Below are 19,594 nucleotides of genomic sequence, written 5' to 3' on the forward strand. Positions count from 1 at the left end.
TGGAGTCTCCTTCTGTGCAGACATTCCAACCCGCCTGGACACCTTCCTGTGTAACCTCATCTGGGTGTTCCTGCTCCATGGGGGGATTGCACTGGATGAGCTTTCCAGGTCGCAGCCCGGTGCCCATCGCTGACCCGTCTGCGGTGCTCAGGGCTCTGGGAACGTCTCTCAGCGCCGGCCCGAGGGATGCGCTGGTCTTTCCTCCATGTGGCCTCTCTCCGCACACACGCACACACCGCCCGGCCTGACCCCCGCGGGCACGGCGGACACAGGGCGCTGCCCGGGCCCTCCCCGCCGCTGGGGGGCGCTGCCGCAGAGCGCCAGTCTCCCCCCGCCTCCCGCGCTTTCCGCTTCCGCTCGTACCGCTTCCGGTCGCCGGAGGATGGAGGCGCGCGTGGCGCAGTCCGCAGCTCGGCTGGCGCGGCAGGTGCGGGACCGGGCGGGACCGGGCGGGACCCGGCGGGACACGGCGGGACACGGCGGGGGCGGGGGCGGGGCCCGCCGGGGAGGCGCCGGAGGTCCCGGGCTCTCTGGGGCGCGGGGGACGGGCGGGCCCGCCGGGCAGGGGGTGCGGTCGGGGCGCTCTGGGTCCGTGTAGGCCGAGGCGGGGGTGGGCAGAGCGAGGTCCCGCCGGCCGCCGGGGTGCAGAGGCCGGTCCCGGGGGGAGCCGGGCCTGAGCACCTTCCGCAGCTGCTCTCATTGCCCGTGAGAAAGAGGGGGAAATAATAAGCCCAGGCAGCGCTGCAGGCTCGGGGAAGAGCGGCTGGAAAGTGCCTGGCAGAGGGGCCTGGCGGTCTTGGTGACAGCGGCTGAACATGAGCCAGGGGGCTAAAAAGGCCAAGAGCATCCTGGCATGTATCAGGAATAGCGTGGACTAAAGAAGTGATTGTGCCGCTGTACTGGTGAGGCCACACCTTGAATCCTGTGCTCAGTTTTGGGTCATCTCATCATAAAAAGGACGTTGAGGTACTAGAGAGAGTACAGAGGAGTTGAGGAAGCTGGTGAGGGGCCTGGAGCACAAGTGTGATGGGAACGGCTGAGGGCGCTCGGGCTGTTCAGCCTGGAGGACAGGAGGGGAGACCTTAGCGCTGTCTGTGACTACCTGAAAGGAGGTTGGAGCATGGAGGGTGTCGGGCTGTTATCCCAAGTGGTAAGTGATGGGACGAGAGGAAATGCCCTCAAGTTGTGCCAGGGGAGGTTTAGATTGGATATTAGGGAAAAACTTCCCAGAAAGGGTTGTGAGGCATTGGAGCGGGCTGCCCAGTGCAGTGGTGGAGTCACCATCCTTGAAGGGGTTTAAAAGGTGTTTAGACACAGTTCTTAGGAACATGGTTTAGTGCCAGAGTGAGGTTAGGTTATGGTTGGACTCAATCCTGAGGGTCTTTTCCAACTGAAATGATTCTAAAGTGCTGTCATTCCCCAGCCCCTGTGTTGTGTGCTTATGGCTGTGGTTCAGCTCATGGCACTTTCCAGTGAGGGTATGGCTTCAAGATGAAGTTCTGCAAAGAACTTCCAAACAAAAAGCAGTGAGAAGCTGTCAGACACGGTGTGTGTCACCACCCAGGTTCTTGGTGCCATTCCCTGAGCTGTAGTACCCAGGCAGGATGTCCCAGCTGCGTGGCAGGTGTGCTGAGGCAGCCCTGGCTTTCTCAGGATTATTGCGGCAATAGCGTGCTTTGGGTTGGGAAAAAAGGTTGTGACAACCCATTCTCTTTTCAGTGACTATAATAATAATAAAATCTGACTACCGGGTATATCCTACTCAATGACTGATACTGACAGTAGAGTACAGAGACAGCTTCAGGAGAACTTTGAGTCCTACAGGTTAACTTCTCATATATTGCCCCAAGAGTACGTAACTGACATATTCTGGACATTTGACGTTTGTTTTTTGCCTACCATACATGTGCTCTTAAGCAACTTTTCAGTGTGTTTTCTACTCACAATTCAAACATATGACAATAAATCTGCCTGTTGAATCTCTGCAACTCCTTTTTGCCTTTGTGTTTGTCCTTTGTAGCTGCTGGGTGAGGAAGGACATCTCGAGTATTCCGGCAGAGTGGTCTCCCTTTGCTGTCACTGCTGTCTGGTCTTTAGTCCATAAGCAAATCCCAGTCACTCTGAAGCACAGCAAGAGGGACAGTGTTTGGCTCTTTGAGTCCAGGAGTCTGAAGGAGGCCATGTGGAATCTACCTGTCACCTCGCTCCCAGCAGCATGCTCCCTGGCGCTGCAGCATGTCCTGGAGCACTTTGTGAGAGGGCAAAAGGAATCATTGGGAAAATAACCCAGCAAAGAGCGTGTGAGTTAATGCACTGAGCCAGCTCAGAGAGTAGGAGCAGAGAGCAAACCGTGCAGGAGACAAGAAGGGAGGGGAAGGAAGACGAAAAGCTCTATCATACTAAAGCCCAGAGACAGGAGCCTATGCTAGTTTCTTGCTAATTCATTAGTCTTTGGAAGACATTCTTATACACTAAGGGAAAATGCAAGGATAATCTTGGTCCTATGAAAAAAGCTATAGTTTTTTTGTATTCACAGGTGAGGGGAAGATTTCTAGTACTGAGCTGACCAAAGAGCCCTTTAAGATGTCAGCATGGCCTTATGTAATTCCCACAGCGTCTCATGAGGTGGTCATCAGGTATGACCCTTTACTGACAAGTTGTGATATATCCAGGGCTGGGCAGGTAGAACAATCCAGGGGGTGACACTTCATGTCCCAAACAGCAGCTTTTTCCTTCCTTTTTGCAGTTACACATTCTGTAGATGGGAGCTGTATTGGCCTTGTCTCCCTCACTTGGATGGTACTGCCAGAGCAGAGTGTCTGTAGTTTAATGTAATAGTTAGTTTTTCAGAAATAGTGTAGTGTTTATAATATCCCTTTAATATCTGACATTCATAGATGCTTTATCATAAGTTGTTGTGATAAGGGGCTTTTATTGCATGTGAATGTCTAAAGACGAGTGTCCAGCAAGCTCAGCAGCGTGGTTATGGGTGTGAGGGTCAGAGAATCATTGTGTGTCTCAAATTGGAAGAGACCCATAAGGATCTCTGAGTCCAACTCCCTGCCCCTCAAAGGACTACCCAGCACTAAACTGTGTGACTAAGAGCATCGTCCAGAGAGATGCTCCTGGAACTCTTGATGGACCTGGTGCTGTGACCACTTCCCAGGGAGCCTATTCCAGTGACCACCACCCTCTCAGTGAAGAACTTTTTCCTCATGTCCAATCTGAACTTCCCCCAATGCAGCTTTTTTAAGTTTCCTCATGTCTTGTCCCTGGTCACCAGAGAGAGGACGGTCACGGGTCTTGTTCCCCTCCTGACTGACCCAGGAACCGGGGACCCAGCTGCGGTGATCGTAAGCCAGTGTAATCATTGCCGAGTTCAGGCTTTTCTGCTGCATGGTTTTGAATAAAAAGCCCATTTCATCATCAGTATGAGCTGTTAATGAGCAGAAAAATGGAGACTGAAGTGGCAGGAGCAATATTGGGATAGGCAGCTAGAGCACCGTGGTGAAGCCTTTTTGCTTTCAGTTCATGATCAAATAACAAAAAGCCTGCTACAGAAACTTTCTGCAGGAGAGGAGCACAAAACAGGAGAGGAAAATGTGCCAGTCTGGGCCAGAGGCATTTGTGATTATGGAGCAAAATCCAAACCGAATTTCTGTTCTGAAAGTTTACCAATGGTACTGAAATGTCTGGGTGGCTATAGCTTTGGGGGAGTCTTTTAATGCAGGAGGAATACATGTGAGATGCTTGTTGGCTTCCATATGTCGTGATTTTAGTTTCAAAAGCAGAATGCAACTTTCTGGATCTGGACAACATTTGTCCTCAATGCAAAGCTTTCCTAAGGGTCTTGCTAACATGTCCTGAAGCTGGTGACTTCACTAGAGAGAAGGTAATACCGGGCAGACAATAATTTACAGATAATTTGATATTAAGAGTAGGAGATATCTTTGTGCTTTTCTTAAAGCACATTGTAGGTTTGGGGGGGATGAGTTACACGTCACTGCTCCAGCATTAAGGCCTTTAAGTCAGTTTGCCGCTATAACACATGCTTAAACTTATAGCAAAGCAACTGTAAAACAATGCAATGAAATCTCTCCTGTGCTGTTTTAAACTTGAAGTTCAGTCTGAACATTTTGCAAATGAGTCTGTGTGTTACATAAAACGCTACCAGTTCAGGCCAGTAAGAATAGTTGAAAATAAGGAAAAATGTCTTTTGTGTTGGTTAAATGAGGGAAGGTATGTATATGTATGTGAGAGAAAAACAGCCTGATTTTTAGAGTGTCTGCCTTGGGTTAAAGAAAGGAGTGTGCTGCAAAAGGAAAAGGTGCAATGGACTATTTGAAGTGAGTTATTTCTGAGATCCAGCTGTGCTGTTCAGTGGTTTTTGTTGGCTAAATGCCAAACCAGAGGTTTTGATACAGGTTTTTTTTCCTTCCCATCTGAACGTGCAGCAAGCATCCTGTTCTCCTGTAGCAGAGGAGGCCTTGAGACTGTCAAGTGTGCTGGAAGCTGGAGCGCAAATGAAGAATGACCACAGAAGTTCTCGTTTTGAGCTTACTCCACTAACAGCCCAATCTTAAGAATGTTCTGGCTCAGCTGAGGTTTTCCAAGCGTCTGCCGTGCTAGTGGCATTTGTGGGAGCTGTTGTTCAGGTGGACGTATAAGACCAGAAGATTTGATGGGCCTATTTTTTTTTCCTTATTTAAATATTATGATTGTTTCAAGAACAACAAAGCAAATGGGCCCTTTTTGATGGGGTTTGGTGGCTTGTTTGACTGCAGCAACAGCCTGAGCTGGCTCCTGCCATGGGTGTTCTGGGGCTGGGGAGCCTGCGCAGGCAGGTGAGGGGCTGGCGGGTGCTCCCTGCGGCATCGAGTGGCTTTAATTCTGGTTGTGAGTCAGCTTTGTGGCTGGTGGGCACAGCGCCTGTTATGGGAGAGGACAACAGATGGACACCAGCGATGAGGTTTCATGTATTTGGGTTTTTTTAGGTCGTGGGGCAAGGAGAATTTCTGTTCCGTGCAGCAGCTTCCAACCAGCTGGTGTCTGAGCTTGCTGGAGTTGTGTGAGTGGTTGTGGTTTCATCCTCTGGAAGAGAAACTGTGGCCTATGAGGTGGTGAAACCGGCTGGAAGAGCTTTACAGAGTTTTGAGTCACTTCATTTGACATCTGTATTAGATTTTAAAAGCTGTAGAAAGTGCTTATTTTGGGAACATGTTTTGATAACATGACCTGTTGTCTCTCTTGCACTTCTGTCTTAATGTTAGTGAGGTCTTACTGACTTCTTTTAGACTGTTTCAGGGTCCTTGTTTTAGACACAAATAGGAACCACTTTTAAACATCAGTTGTTTGGAATTAATCAATTTACACGTCATTGCTGTTATCTTTATGAGGCTAAACTAAAACTGTATGTGAGACCTTGCAGCTCCTCACCTTCTGTCACCCCACCCCAAGAATTACTGTGTGAAATTTAATTTGCTTTTCAGGAAAACGAGATCAAGTTGTTAACTGCAGAAATAGAGCGTCTGAAGAACTTTGGGTGCTTGGGAGTCTCCCCGAGTTTGGAAGGGTTGCGAGACGAAAACGCAAAACTTAAGTATCGGTTAAATTTCCTTCGAAAGGTAAGGCAATAAAGAATTAATGATGTAGCATGTGGGTTTTGTTCTCAGTAAGGCAAGCTAAATAAATGATGTCAGTTTGTTACAGCTAGTGATGTGTGATAGCCTGTTCACTCTGCATTCTGATGCCTTAATTGTTAGTGGCACATAAGGTATTTCTTGGTCCCTTAAACAGAGACCTGCTTTAAGAAAAGTGTCAGTAGGTTCCACACCATCACATCTTGGCAAGTTGTGTAACGGGCAGCTCAGCTGAGGTCGCTACCAGAAGCACTGCCAGAGGTGGGAGAAATTATGCAGCCCTGCGTTCAGGGCAAATGGTTGTGCTGGGAGGTTCGAAGGGAGAAGCAGCTTTTGAATCACATTATTTTGATGTTGTAAATGTTGCTCCTGTGCCCAGAGGTGTCAGCCAAATCTGCCAGCCATGCTTTGCCAGGCAGCCGAGGGAAGAAGTGGGATATAACAGTCCCTTGGATGCTGTGAATTGTGCCTTCTGGATTTTTTGTTTCAGAGCCTTCAAGAGGAAAGAAGTAAAATGGCAAAAAGCATGATTAACATCAACAGCTGTCTGCAGGAGATCTTCGGAGCTGCTATTCAAGCTGCCTACCCAGACTTAGAAAACCCTCCACTGGTAGTGACGCCAAGTCAGCAACCCAAATTTGGGGATTACCAGTGTAACAGTGCCATGGGCATAACACAGGTAAATCTGAGTGATCTTACAAAGGGAGGAGAAAATGAGGATGTTGTCTGTTGGGAGCTACGTGATAGCACAGTGGGAGCTGCTTGAGGCTTGTTGGCGGCCTCTGGGATGAGAATCCAGTGAGTATGTAAAGGCATTTCAGCGGAAGCACTTGTCTTCACAGATTAGACCTGTAAACTTCTGTTGAGATGACTGATATGAGAGAGTTACATGTGTGTCACTGCAAAACTGCTCAGTTCATGGGATCTGAATCAAATCAGGATTTAAGTGCTGCATTGATTTACTAGTGGTGTGCAATTAACTACCAATTGGTGAGCTATATCTTTGGAGCTAGTATCAGCAAAACAATAAATCAAAATTCTGGATACTTACAAAATGTTGCTAAATATCTACAAATCTCTAAAAGCTCTTCTGTAACAGCAGGGAAGTACAATGTCTCCCACACCTTTGCACAGACTTGTGTGCACAGCCCCCTTCGTACGGGGTGGTTGAGTTACAGACACATGCCCCATCTCTGGGGTCCAAGCTCCCCTTGTCGCACACCCCTCCGGTTGCTGTGGGTGCTGCAGGTTCCCCCACCCACTAACACGCACCCGATGGCATGGGAAGCACCTTCTCACAGTCTCCAGCCAAGTGTAAACTGCTGCTCTGGCACTGTCCATCCTTCTGCTCTAGCTCACTCCTTTCTTTCAGAAGTCTCTTGTTAATTCCCTGGCTACTGCTGGATTTGGCTGATTGTTGTTGTGCTCCTTTAACATTTCCAGTTTTGTGACAAATGCTCTTTCTGATGAATTTGGGTGCAGTACTCTGCACTCATTTTTGTGCTTGTGCTCCTGTCTTACTGGTGGTTGTTATCCCAGCATTAGCTGAGAGTTGACTGTGTGAGCATCCCCACATCTATGGTTAATAGTATCTGTATTTTCTTTCAACTAAAAAAAAGGCAGGAAACATGGCTTTTTTGTTACAGTGTTCTGATCTTGGAGGTTTTTCAGGCAACTGTAAGAATGGTTCCACTTTACAGAAGCACCTGTTAAGTGTGTGGAAAGGAAGCAGTGGGGTTTTTTTTAACCTGGCTGGCATCAACTGGCAGTTTGAAAATGGTAGCATTGCTGCTTCCTAGAAGTTATTTGGCCAAAGAGAACCCTAACAAAATAAGAGACACTTCAGGACTGGCTCAGTGGGCTGGGACTGTGCTGAAGTAAAACCAGGAGGTGAGAGAGAAAGAAAGTTGTGCATTAAGAGCTAAAGTGCCCAGACTTTCAATTGATGCCTTTGAGTGAATAGGTAGCCTCTTTGCAATTAGAGATCTTTTTTGATTTTGCAATCTCAACAGAAGCAACATTTCTTTTTAAAGTGTTTTGTTGCCAATTCACCTTTATTAATGTATTAGACTGGTAATCTGCACATGGAACATGCACTGACACACATGGAATTCTACTCTCCCAGCTTGTCATCTGCAGCCGCTCTGTCTGTTGTCCCGACACAATGAGTTTGACTCCCGAGCAGCGTTGATACGTGCCAGGCAGCAGGCTCTGGGGCTGAAGTGCCAAGGCTGAAGCAGCCCTCACAAATATGTGTCGTCTTCCCTTGGTCTTGTTAGCACATTGTGACTGGGCTCCAGCCAGAGGAGCACCCTGGGTGACTGCGCTGACACGGGCTTTCAGAGCTTCACCATTGCTCTGACCGCTGCTTTACCCCAATTAAGTCACGGTTGGGATTCTCAAGCAGTCCTGGCTTCTCAGTGTCAACGTTGTTCGCATAACTCAGTGTCTGAACAGCCAAGGTTTCAAGTTGCAGACTGTCAGCTGTACTGGTGAATAACGATTCCTGGTACTGGGCTTGGCTGTAGCGGTTTTCCCTGGCAAGGCGAGCTGTGTGTGCTGGGCCTGGCCTTGGCAATGTTCGCTCAGAGTGGATCAGTCTAGCAGAGCCAGGGGGTGCAGTGCAGTCACTTCCCACTGAGAGCAGCAGGTTATGTACCTTCTGTTGGCCTAAGTTTTCGGGACTTAACCGTGGGGCACGTCTTCCCATAGAGCTGTGTCCCCCAGGGTGTCCCCTGCGGAGAGCTGGAGCGCCGGTCACCGAGGCTGCCCGAGGAACCGAAGGGAAGGGCCCTGACCCAGAGGCAGCACTGATACGTGCAGGGCTGCAGCCTCTCCCTGCAGCGCACCCATGTGGAAGCAGCCCTCACAAATGGGTATTGTTTTCCTGGGAACTCGTTAGCATATTCATGCCTGGGATTGGAGCCAGGAGCTCTGCTTGCTCCTTCGAGTAATAGGAGTACGGTGACTGTTGCTGGAAGGATTCAGATAACACACATGCCTGTAATTTGCTATAACATGCCCATAATCTGGTTTTGAATTTGTTTTTCCTGTAGTTTGCACTTTGAGTAGCATTAAAGGCTACAAAGGTTTTATTTTCTTGCCCATTCTAAGCCTTTACCGTCTCGTAAGGGTCCTGTTACAATCAGCTGTGTGACAGGTTAAACAGGAAGCTGCAGTAGAAGTCACGTTATGCAGCACCACAAGTTAGCAAATATGAGCAGCAGTGGGTCTAAATTCTGAATTGACAGGTGTGTGCTCTTGTGGCCTTGATAGGAGTGAGGCAACAGATTATTTTCAAACACGTCACAGTAAGAATGGAAAATCACGTGCTCAGAAACAAATAGTTGTGGTAGTCTTAAACAGTGTGAATGTAGTGCTTTGCAAGGGCTGGGTTGGCATAGCTGACAGAATCCTTCTAAAGGGTGTTTCTCTAAGATTTGCAGAAAGCTACATGAGAAGATGCTTTAGGAATGGACAGAAAAGTTGTGGAGTTGGCTTAGATGATCTTTGAAGGTCCCTTTTAACCCAAACCTTTTTGATTCTGTCATGTGAATTTGCAGCGCGTTATTGGAGCTCCTCACAGTGGGCTATTTGTGTCCAGAGGGAAAAGGAGAGCTACTTTACCAGCAGTCTTTGTGACGTTCTTCAAAGAAAATTGGGCAATGTTAGGATTATCTTTGCTTGGGTTGTTGGATTTTATTCATTCATTCATTTACTTGTTTATTAAGTTTGAGTCTAAGGTAGAACTGAAGGCAGTTTGCTTTGGTTGGTTATAATCATAAATCAGCAGAGTTGCACTGAATCCACACTCAGCACCTACTGTAGATACGGTTCAAAACTTCACATAGGGATGTTGGCAGAGCTGAGCCTGCCTGTGAGACTGCTGAACGGGATTTTGAAGCAGTGTGAAGGACTGTGCCGATTTTTAAAGAATTAGTCCCTTTTACTACCTTATAGAAACAGAATTTCACCGAACCACTTAACAGGTTTTTGAAAAATGACCTGGAAGATTTTCTTCTGACAGAGGGAGTACCCTTGAATTGCCCTTAGCAGAAGGGAGTGAATGTGTTGTGTCTCATTGGACTTCTGCTGTGTAGAAAGAGCTGATCTAATCTGTAAAATCTGCTAGAGATGTTTTTCTTTGTCTGTGTCTCTGCATCATAAAGCTCATGAGGACCTTTCAATGCTGCAGTATCTATGCTTTCTGTTTCACTCTGTAGAATGTTTTGGAGGATTGATTTTTAGTTGATTTTCTTGTTGTATTTCAGATACTGCTCAAAACCAAGGAACAGAAGGTTAGCCCAAGAGAAATCGCTGAGAAAATAGTCGAAAATATTCCTGCCAACGAATGCATTGCGAAGGTTGAGATTGCTGGTCCTGGTAAGATAGTTTCCTGTTACACACTTCGTATGTTTTAAAGTTGATAAGACAATTTTATATGGGATGGTAACCAGGGAAGCTGAGTTGTGTTCAACTTTTCTGTGATTTAAAGCTGCTGTTACAGGGTGAATTAGCTTCTTCTGTCTTGGGGAGCTTTGTATCCTCACACTTGTGCAGCAGCAGAAAACCTGTCTCTCTGTTAGAACTGACAAGTACAATCCTGAGCCCTTTAATTAACAATTTTTCCACTGATCCTTAAGGGACCAGCTTTTCCCCTGTAAATGTTGGTGATGGGTATCAGGCCACAATTATGAAATCACAGCAAAAATCCATGTGCCCTCTTGCTGTTGCTTGTATGGTGAGGAGACCTTGTCCTCTCAGCACTGAGATGCTGGAGTAGCCTGCAGGTTATTAACTGCTGCCTCTGATTTGTCCCTGTGACTCAGGAAGAAATAGAAGGGCTCATATTCCTTAGGGCTTCAGCATAAACACAAAAATCTTGTGGCACAGCCCTTCAAGTGCTTGGGCAGAAGCTTGTTCATTAGCTCTGTGAAGCAGGAGAACTAAAAGTGTCATCCCACAAGTGTGGATTATCCAGGGTGAAACTACATGGTTTAGGATATTAATTTAAAAAAGGATACGTTCTGCAAACCCTGGCAAGATTATTTATTTTCTCATTATAAAAAGTTTTTATAAATACACCTTTGAGTGTCAGTGTGAAAAAAGAGGTTATGTCAGTGGACTAGCTTGCAGTAAAGGCTGTGATGGTGTGAAATGGACTTTCATAATCTGGGAACAGGATTTGTCTTCTAGTGACAGCTTTGTTGTCCTGTTGCTGAAAAATGTTTTTGTTTTGTCAAGCTGACTTCATATGTTCTTTTCCTTGATGTGAGGAAACAGGAATCTAAGGGGGAAGGAAACAAAAAGTGTTTGAGGCACCTCTGCAGCCCCACCTCATTGCTGGTTTTCTCCTCTAAAGGTTTTATCAATGTCCACTTGAGAAAGGATTTTGTGTCAAAGCAGCTCAGCACTTTATTGATGAATGGAGTTCAACCACCAGCTGTTGGCAAAAGGAAAAAGGTACAGCAGTGAGCACACAAGCGTCCTGTTCCCATGTAGCTGAAATGGGCTGGAGGGCACGTAGCCCTGAAATTCCCCCCAAAGTGGCTTGTTGGGCAGTTGGGATGCAGCAGGGGCTGCTACAGTGGAGTAAGGGGGATGTGACCAGGGGCTGGGGGTTGTGGGGTGGGCTGCATGTACCTGGTGTGGCCCCTGGGGGTGAGGGACAGGGCTCCCCAGGGAATGGCGTGTTGTGCCAGGCTTGTTCTGGGAGCCTGTGCTGCTCTGCCTGCGCCGCCTTGTTGCCCGTGCGCCCACAGCAAAACCACGTTAAACACACGGATGTGGTAATGACTGCTGCCTTTCATTTGTTTGTTTTCCTTTGGTACTGCCCCTAAGGTGGTGGTGGATTTTTCATCCCCCAACATTGCGAAGGAGATGCATGTTGGGCACCTGCGGTCTACCATCATCGGAGAAAGTATGAGCCGACTGTTCGAATTTGCAGGTTATGATGTTTTGAGGTGAGAGTCGACTTTTGGGTGGGGTGGGCTTGTTGGGCTGAATTTATGCGATCTTTATACTGTGGTCTGTATTGGTCTTTTTTATATGCATATAACAAAGAATCCTTTATGTATATACTAAGCTGAGCAAGTGTAGCAGGGTTAGGAATCAAGATGGGCAGCAGCTTTATTGCAGTGAAGTCAGGGGCTTGCCTGGTTTGGGTTTCTGATATTATGGGCGTTTCTTCTTTTAGAAGATATATTTTTAAAATGCATGTATTTTAAAACGTATGTTTGAGAAATTATTATTATTGTGCTGTTTGATTGCTTCAAGGTTAAACCATTTAGGAGATTGGGGCACCCAGTTTGGAATGCTCATCGCTCACCTCCAAGACAAATTTCCAGATTACTTAACTGTTTCTCCTCCCATTGGGGATCTCCAAGCTTTTTACAAGGTATTTGTAGCAAAGAAGTGTGATATTCATGTCAACATCTGAAAAGCAGATTGAGAAGCTTTACAAATGGAAACAAAACAATTGAATCACTGTTAATACATTGTTGCTATCACCTGCCACTTGCTAGTGAATTGTGGTATCTGGTATTGAGTGTCTGTATGGGGCGTGATTAAGGGGCTTTGTAAGCATCCTCCTCTCTGCCTTGGAGCTGATACTCTCAGAGAGCCGGGTACGAATGTTAGATGGTGCAGAGGTGCTTTTTCATGATGTGTTTCACCATAGGAATCCAAGAAGCGATTTGACACAGAGGAGGAATTTAAGAAACGTGCCTACCAATGCGTGGTGCTGCTGCAGAGCAAAAACCCAGACTTCATTAAAGCGTGGGAGCTGATCTGTGACGTGTCGCGGAAAGGTGACTTTGCCAGATTCGGAAGCGTATCTCAGCAGTAGAACAGTGTCTTTCCTCACCTTTGTGGCTGAGCCCATCCTCTAGTTTTCTTTTGAAAATCACTGTCACACTACTATGGGAAGCTTAAAGAAAAAAGCTGATAGAACCAGAGCACTGGACTGTCTGTGGAGGCTTTCAGTGAAACCTTTTGTGTCCTGAGTCCTAGTCTGATGGCTCCACCAAGAGATGGAAAGTACCTTAGGGACTTGCTGAGCCCACTGATAAACATACACCACTAATTCCCACTGTGTGCATTTAATGGAAGTATTTTGTTCTGTTTCCCTCCTCAAGAGTTCCAGAAAATCTACAACTGTTTGGACATCACACTCGTAGAGAGAGGGGAATCGTTCTACCATGAGATGATGAAGGACATTGTGAAAGAATTTGAAGATAAAGGTGAGGTTTTGGTCTCGGAGTCAGAAATTCTGCAGCAGTCAGGATGAATGAGGTAACCTTGCTTCTGTTCAGTGAGGCTTAGGACTGATGTTTTTGAAGCTGCATGTTCCCCACCCTTGCTGTTTTTCTCAGCCACATTTCCCGAGTGGATCTGCTGTGGCATTTCCCGCCAGAGAAGCATTAGCAGAATTGGTTCTTATCTGTTTTATTCTAGAAAGCTTGAATCCTTCTTGCTGACACCAAAAGCAGTTTGTCTGTGGTATTCGTAAGCAATAGGTTGAGGTACTACTGGATTTTATTGTATCCTTAGTAAATAATCAAGGAGCTATGTATGACAGACTTCCCAGTCTTTTAGTGTTGTACCTGTGTGGGAACTTTTGAGAAGTCTCTGTGCAGATTGTGGCATTTTCGAATCATGTTGACTTTGAGGCTGGCGAGAAGCCAGATGGAGCGTAACAAGCGTTTATGTGTTCCTGTTTGGATTTGGCAGTTCCTGAGTCTCACCACCTGAAGTGTTCAGACTCATCTTATCTCTGAAAGACTTTGTGCTAAGTCCTTGTTGTATCTCTGTAGAGTTTCTGTTACCTGTAACGCCACACTCTGTGATGCTGTTATTGTGGCTGTAAAGGTGGATCTGGATGCCAGTGACAGGAGTTTTTAAATCAAATTATGTCTCTTCTGGTAAAGCCTGATCTGTACAGATCTGCTTCCTTGTGCATAGTGTGAGTTCTGGAAGTGCAGTGACTTGTCTGACAAGGGAGTTCTCTCTTTTTTTCTTTTCATATTGCGAGCCATTAATTATTTGATAATGTGGGTTTTTCTTTCTGGTAACATCCAGGAAGGCAAGCTCTTCTGCTGCCGCTGGCCCACAAACCGTGCTGTGCGCTACAACACAGAATGTTTGCCTTTGCTTTTCTAGGATTTGTCCAGGTGGATGATGGCCGGAAGATTGTGTTTGTTCCAGGTTTCTCTGTCCCGTTGACAATCATGAAATCGGATGGAGGTTACACATACGACACATCTGACTTAGCTGCTCTTAGGCACAGGCTGTGCGAGGAGAAGGCTGATACCCTTATTTATGTTGTCGATAGCGGCCAGGTGAGGATGCCAACCTCTGCGGGTACAGATATCAGAAAGTGTGTTAAATGACAGATGCAACAGAACACCAAAGGGATTTTAGGGTGGCATATTTACTCTTGTCCTTATTGTAATGGTGAATCTAGTTTGATGATTTCCATGAAGAGCCCCTAGATCTGATTGATTTGGGAGAGACCCAGTTATCACTGAAGGTTGATGAAGCTTAAATCTCAGTGGTTGAGTTTGGAATAAGGTTTGTGCTGCTTATTTTTGGGTATTTTCTCCTTGAGGAAATGTAAGGTTGTCAGCTTTGTACCTGAGCAGTGGTGGGAATTTTCCAGCTGCTGCCTCTGTAAGCCAGGAAAATTCTTTGAAAGGCCGAACTTTCTGAAAGGGAATTTGTCTGTGGAGCTAGGAACATTTTAAGTCTCATTGTGAAAGTAGCATTGTGAAGACGATAAAACTGGGAAGAAAACTTGCACCTGGAGGAGTGGCTTGAGAACCAGTTGTTGGTTTTTGTTCCTTGCAGTCGGTGCATTTACAAACAGTGTTTGCAGCTGGACAGATGATCGGCTGGTATGATCCCAAAGTGACCAGAGTGGCCCATGCTGCGTTCGGAGTGGTGCTGGGAGAAGACAAGTAAGTCTTAGGGTGTAGTTTTTCCTCTGTATGTGCTCTGCAGAGGATGTTTGAGTGAATGCAGCAGACTTGCTCTTGATAGCTTACAAGTGTGTATGTCGCATGCCAAAAGCAAAAAACACTTGGGAAAAGAACCTGTGGCCCATCTGCAAGCCAGGCCCCTGTGCTCCAGAGTTGTTCTCGTGTCTCTGTGGATTTGTGGTTAAACCGGTGTGCTCTGGCGGTCACGTGCCATTGCGGACTGGGTGGTTTTGCTGCAGGTTTGTTACAGAATCAAAGGTGACTTGCTGGGCAGAGGTCTGGCAGTGTTATTGGGTCCTGCCTAATGCCTGGAGCTGGGGCAGTTCTGTGAGCCTTCCTGTTCACTGCTCCCAGACACCCCATGGGTGTTGTATCAGTTTTGTAGCTGTCCATGTGATACCAGTTTCTTCAGTACAGAGGAGTTTGTGGGCATGTGGTTTTTTAATAAGCCATAAGGGGTGGGCAGTAGAAATCCCTGCAGGAAGTTCTGATGTATGTCCTGGATGTGCCTGGGCACACGTGGCACCCCAGGCAGAGGGTGGAAGCGTTTTGCCTCTTGCGCAGGTGGTCATTTTGGCTCTCTGTTTTCAGGAAGAAGTTCAAAACTCGTTCAGGAGATACCGTGCGTCTTATAGATCTGCTGGAAGAAGGGCTGAAACGAGCTATGGACAAGCTAAAAGACAAGGAACGGGACAAGGTAGTTGTGACAAATTGCTTATCTTTCTTGAGAACTTCCCAGGTTTGTCCACACACTTACGGTTTTTGCATTCTGGATGTGAGCTGAGAACAGAGACACTACCAAACTGCCCAGGGGGTGACATGGCTTGTGTACACAATCAGTACAATTAGTTGATAGCAGTTTGGGCAAGGTGCTTGGTGCTTCTTGGTGCTTGCAAGATCCCTGGTGCTGTGCAGCATAGGGTGACAGTGAAAGGTACCTTTTTAAATGGGAGCATGAGGAAGCACAGAAAAAACACCTTGAGTGTCTCCCAAGGGCTCACGTGACTGGAACACGAAGTGCTTGCCATGCTGACAGTGCACTGTTCCACCAGAGTGGTGGTTTTATGAGTGTTGTGGCTATGCAAAACACTCTCTAAGGGTAGGAGGGCTAGTGTTTGCTACATACACACAGTTTATAAGAAGCAGGAGCACAGTATGAGCATCCAACCTGTGTGGCAGGATGGTACATCAATGGGGCACAGGGGCCCTCAGCAGTAGAAGGACCCAGTGGAGCCTGGGCAGTGCTGCAGGGCCAGTGACAGCAGAAGTGGGGGCTTGCTGTGGGGCTGTCGGGTGCCGTGAGGTAGAAAGGTGGGTGTGAGCCTGTCACTGATGGGACAATCCCCTTGGTGGCCTGGGCTTTCCTCTTGAGCCCTGCTGTGTGGCCAAGGCTGCCTGCTGCGATTTGTGATGCTAACGTAGCATTCTTCCTCCTGACTGTTACCTGTTCTGAAATTGCAACAGGTCCTCACACCAGAAGAGCTGAAAGCTGCCCAGACATCAATTGCTTTTGGCTGCATTAAATATGCAGATCTCTCCCACAACAGACTAAACGATTACGTGTTCTCCTTTGACAAGATGCTGGACGACCGAGGAAACACAGCTGCGTATTTGCTGTATGCCTTCACACGCATCAGGTAGGTTGCTGCCAGGGCACATTCTCCCGGTGTGTTGCGGAGCTGATCTCTCTCTTCTGGCCTGGTAGCCCAGGACCGGGCAAGCAAGGAGATGAGTGGGTGGCCTGTGCTAGCCTAGAGAGAGGCCAGCCCCACAGAACCCTCAAAAACACTGTGTTTTGGTTCACTGCAGAGCCATTGCTCGCCTGGCCAATATTGACGAGCAGATGCTGCGGAAGGCAGCCAGGGAAGAGGTGCTCACCCTGGACCATGAGAAGGAGTGGAAACTGGGCAAGTGCATCCTGAGGTTTCCGGAGATCCTGCAGAAGATCCTGGAGGACTTGTTGCTGCACACACTCTGTGACTACCTTTATGAGCTGGCCACCACCTTCACCGAGTTCTACGACAACTGCTACTGCGTTGAGAAGGACAGGCAGAGTGGTGGGTGTTGGCCAGTGGGCAATCTGCCGCGGGTTTCCCTGCACTGGAAGGCCATTGTCACACTAGTTGCTGCTGCAGAGCAAGTGTCCTTGTGGGAGGACTGAAGGTGGCAGGCACAGCCTGTGTCATCATCTGCCCATGAGCAGGAAGGTTGAGCAGAGAGTTTGGAGCAACCAGACAGCTGGAAACGTGAGGGCTGGTCAGTCTGCTGGGCTTGGGGGAGCAGGAGAGGGCCCAGTGTGCCATGGGGAGGCTGTGGGCAGATGAGGTTCCCCGGGGAAGGCACTGTTAGTTGTTCTGAGCAGCCATTTCAGCTCTTGTGACAGAATCACAGAATGTCAGGGGGTGAAAGGGACCTGGAAAGCTCATCCAGTGCAATCCCCCCATGGAGCAGGAACACCCAGATGAGGTTACACAGGAAGGTGTCCAGGCGGGTTGGAATGTCTGCACAGAAGGAGACTCCACAACCCCCTTGGGCAGCCTGGGCCAGGCTCTGCCACCCTCACCGGGAACAAGTTTCTCCTCATATTTAAATGGAACCTCCTGTGTTCCAGTTTGCACCCATTGCCCCTTGTCCTGTCACTGGTTGTCACCGAGAAGAGCCTGCGTCCATCCTCCTGATACTCACTCTTTATATCTTTGTAAACATTAATAAGGTCACCCCTCAGTCTCCTCCAGGCTAAAGAGCCCCAGCTCCCTCAGCCTTTCCTCACACGGGAGATGCTCCACTCCCTTCAGCATCTTGGTGGCTGCGCTGGACTCTCTCCAGCAGTTCCCTGTCCTGCTGGAACTGAGGGGCCACAACTGGACACAAGATTCCAGGTGTGGTCTCCCCAAGGCAGAGTAGAGGGGCAGGAGAGCCTCTCTGACCTACTGACCACCCCCTACTAACCCACCCCAGGTACCATTGGCCTTCCTGGCCACAAGGGCCCAGTGCTGGCTCATGGTCATGTGTTGGTGTTTTACAGGCCAGATCGTGAAGGTGAACATGTGGAGGCTGCTGCTGTGTGAAGCCACTGCCACCGTCATGGCCAAAGGATTTGACATCCTGGGGATTAAGCCTGTGCAGAGGATGTAGCTGCATCCTGTGGTATGACAATAAAAGGAACGAAAAACTGGAGGTGTCTGTGTGTTTTGGGATGGAGTTCAGAGAAACATAGAGCGGTAGAGGGAAGGGAGGGAGAAAAGAGGGAAGGGAGGTCCTGATGCTGCTACTAATCCAGGCTGGTGAGATCCTTCTGCAATTCTGAACTTAAATACACATTAAGGGGGATATAAACACTCTGATGATACTTGCTCTTACCTTTCTGAGGATTTCAGGGATTTCTCCTGCTTTAACTTGATCCCATGGATGTAGGGTACTCCTGACCCATCTGAAGCTTTGGTGGTAGAAATTTGCTATTGAAAAGACAAGTTACACAGCATGCTTCTAACCTAGAGTACAAGTATGTCTTTTGAAGGCAGTGGCCTGTCAGAGAACAAGTTCTGCTAGTGAAAAAGGGCTATATCTTAGAATACTCCGTATTTTGGATTTTAATGCTGTTGAGTCACATTTACGTTCCTTTCTCTGCTGTGGATATGCTATGGGGAAAGGCTCTTCTATCAGTAGGCTCAAAAATAAACTCGACTCCTTTTGGAGGACATAGCCAGCCAAAGCCATTCTAACAATCACAGAATCAACAGAATGTCAGGGGTTGGAAGGGACCTGGAAAGCTCATCCAGTGCAGTCCCCCCATGGAGCAGGAACACCCAGATGAGGTTACACAGGAAGGTGTCCAGGCAGGTTGGAATGTCTGCACAGAAGGAGACTCCACAACCCCCCTGGGCAGCCTGGGCCAGGCTCTGACACCCTCACCGGGAACAAGTTTCTTCTCAATTTTAAATGGAGCCTCCTGTGTTCCAGTTCGTACTCATTGCCCCTTGTCCTGTCACTGGTTGTCACCGAGAAGAGCCTGGCTCCATCCTCCTGACACTCACCCTTTATATCTTTGTAAACATTAATAAGGTCACCCCTCAGTCTCCTCCAAGCTCCAGAGCCCCAGCTCCCTCAGCCTTTCCTCACACGAGATACTGGAAAACCTAATTTCAGAAAACTGTCTATGTATGCGATTATAAAACTGTTACACAAGCAACAACAAATTAGGGATATATTAGAAGACAATACATGAAAGACCATAATAGTTATCAGCTGCATTTTCCCATATAAATGGTAGAATACAGAAAAGGACCAAACCTCCTTGTCAGAAAAGGAACTTTCTAGTCCCTTAGGAGCTAGAAATTCTTATTGCGTCCCTTGGATCGGCTGGGTGGTGTGTCCTGGCATGCTCAGAATGGAGTCCACCTGCTAAATATCTCATAATGAGAACAAGCTTCGCCGGCTGCAGTAAGTGGCAGAGCCGAATGTCTGCACCGCCCCAGCACTCCTACCTGGGGAAAGCCCCAAGAGCAGCGGGTTGGGCTTTGCACTGATGACGCGATTTCGCTTGTGAGCTGTGAATCACCGTGGCAAACCAAACATCTCACATCAATTCCTTGGCTTCTCACTCAAAAATAGTCAGGAAAACAAAACAGGAAACAGATAGTTTTTGCTGTTTATCTCCTAGAACAGCTCTGATCAAGTCAGAGGCAGACCCTGCACTCCGCAATGTCCAGTTCTAAAGAGCGAACTGTCACACCACCATATGCCTGCAGGGAACTGGTCATTCTTTTTGAGCCTGCAGACATGTCATATTACAGAAAAGACAGATTTGATGCTGAAGAAGATGTGCAGACACATGCTTACTTATGTTTAAATTCTTAAATAACCAACTTCAGCGGTACTTAAGTATGTGCTTAAGTGTTTTCCTTCAGTCACAGCATTGGTGACATCATTAGTCTCTGACAAAAACTAAGGCATGAAAAGATTAATAACATGTAACTA

At 47.5% G+C, this 19,594-nt stretch overlaps 1 protein-coding gene across 5 annotated transcripts; it reads left to right on the plus strand.

The window, feature by feature from the left end:
* The first annotated feature begins 369 nt into the window (after nucleotides 1-369).
* RARS1 (arginyl-tRNA synthetase 1) lies at nucleotides 370-17,777 on the plus strand. 5 transcript variants are annotated; one of them, XM_080353001.1, is made up of 16 exons: nucleotides 407-427; nucleotides 2,537-2,636; nucleotides 5,490-5,624; nucleotides 6,130-6,318; nucleotides 9,911-10,022; nucleotides 11,002-11,102; nucleotides 11,481-11,602; nucleotides 11,916-12,036; nucleotides 12,319-12,448; nucleotides 12,776-12,880; nucleotides 13,800-13,978; nucleotides 14,487-14,596; nucleotides 15,209-15,314; nucleotides 16,082-16,254; nucleotides 16,427-16,674; nucleotides 17,643-17,777. In XM_080353001.1, exons 4-16 carry the CDS (start codon nucleotides 6,154-6,156, stop codon nucleotides 17,750-17,752), a joined length of 1,782 nt encoding a protein of 593 aa, XP_080209127.1. In that variant the 5' UTR covers nucleotides 407-427; nucleotides 2,537-2,636; nucleotides 5,490-5,624; nucleotides 6,130-6,153; the 3' UTR covers nucleotides 17,753-17,777. The 5 variants fall into 5 exon arrangements, 3 of the variants coding, with proteins under 3 accessions (XP_080209125.1, XP_080209126.1, XP_080209127.1); XR_013922810.1 differs by lacking the exon at nucleotides 2,537-2,636 and having other exon boundaries at nucleotides 370-427; nucleotides 16,427-16,873; nucleotides 17,648-17,766; XR_013922811.1 differs by lacking the exon at nucleotides 2,537-2,636 and having other exon boundaries at nucleotides 370-427; nucleotides 16,427-16,873; nucleotides 17,643-17,756.
* The last annotated feature ends 1,817 nt before the right edge of the window (nucleotides 17,778-19,594 follow it).

The sequence above is a fragment of the Nesoenas mayeri genome (genome assembly GCF_963082525.1).
Source record: "Nesoenas mayeri genome assembly, chromosome: 14".
NCBI classification, from domain to species: Eukaryota; Metazoa; Chordata; class Aves; order Columbiformes; family Columbidae; genus Nesoenas; species Nesoenas mayeri.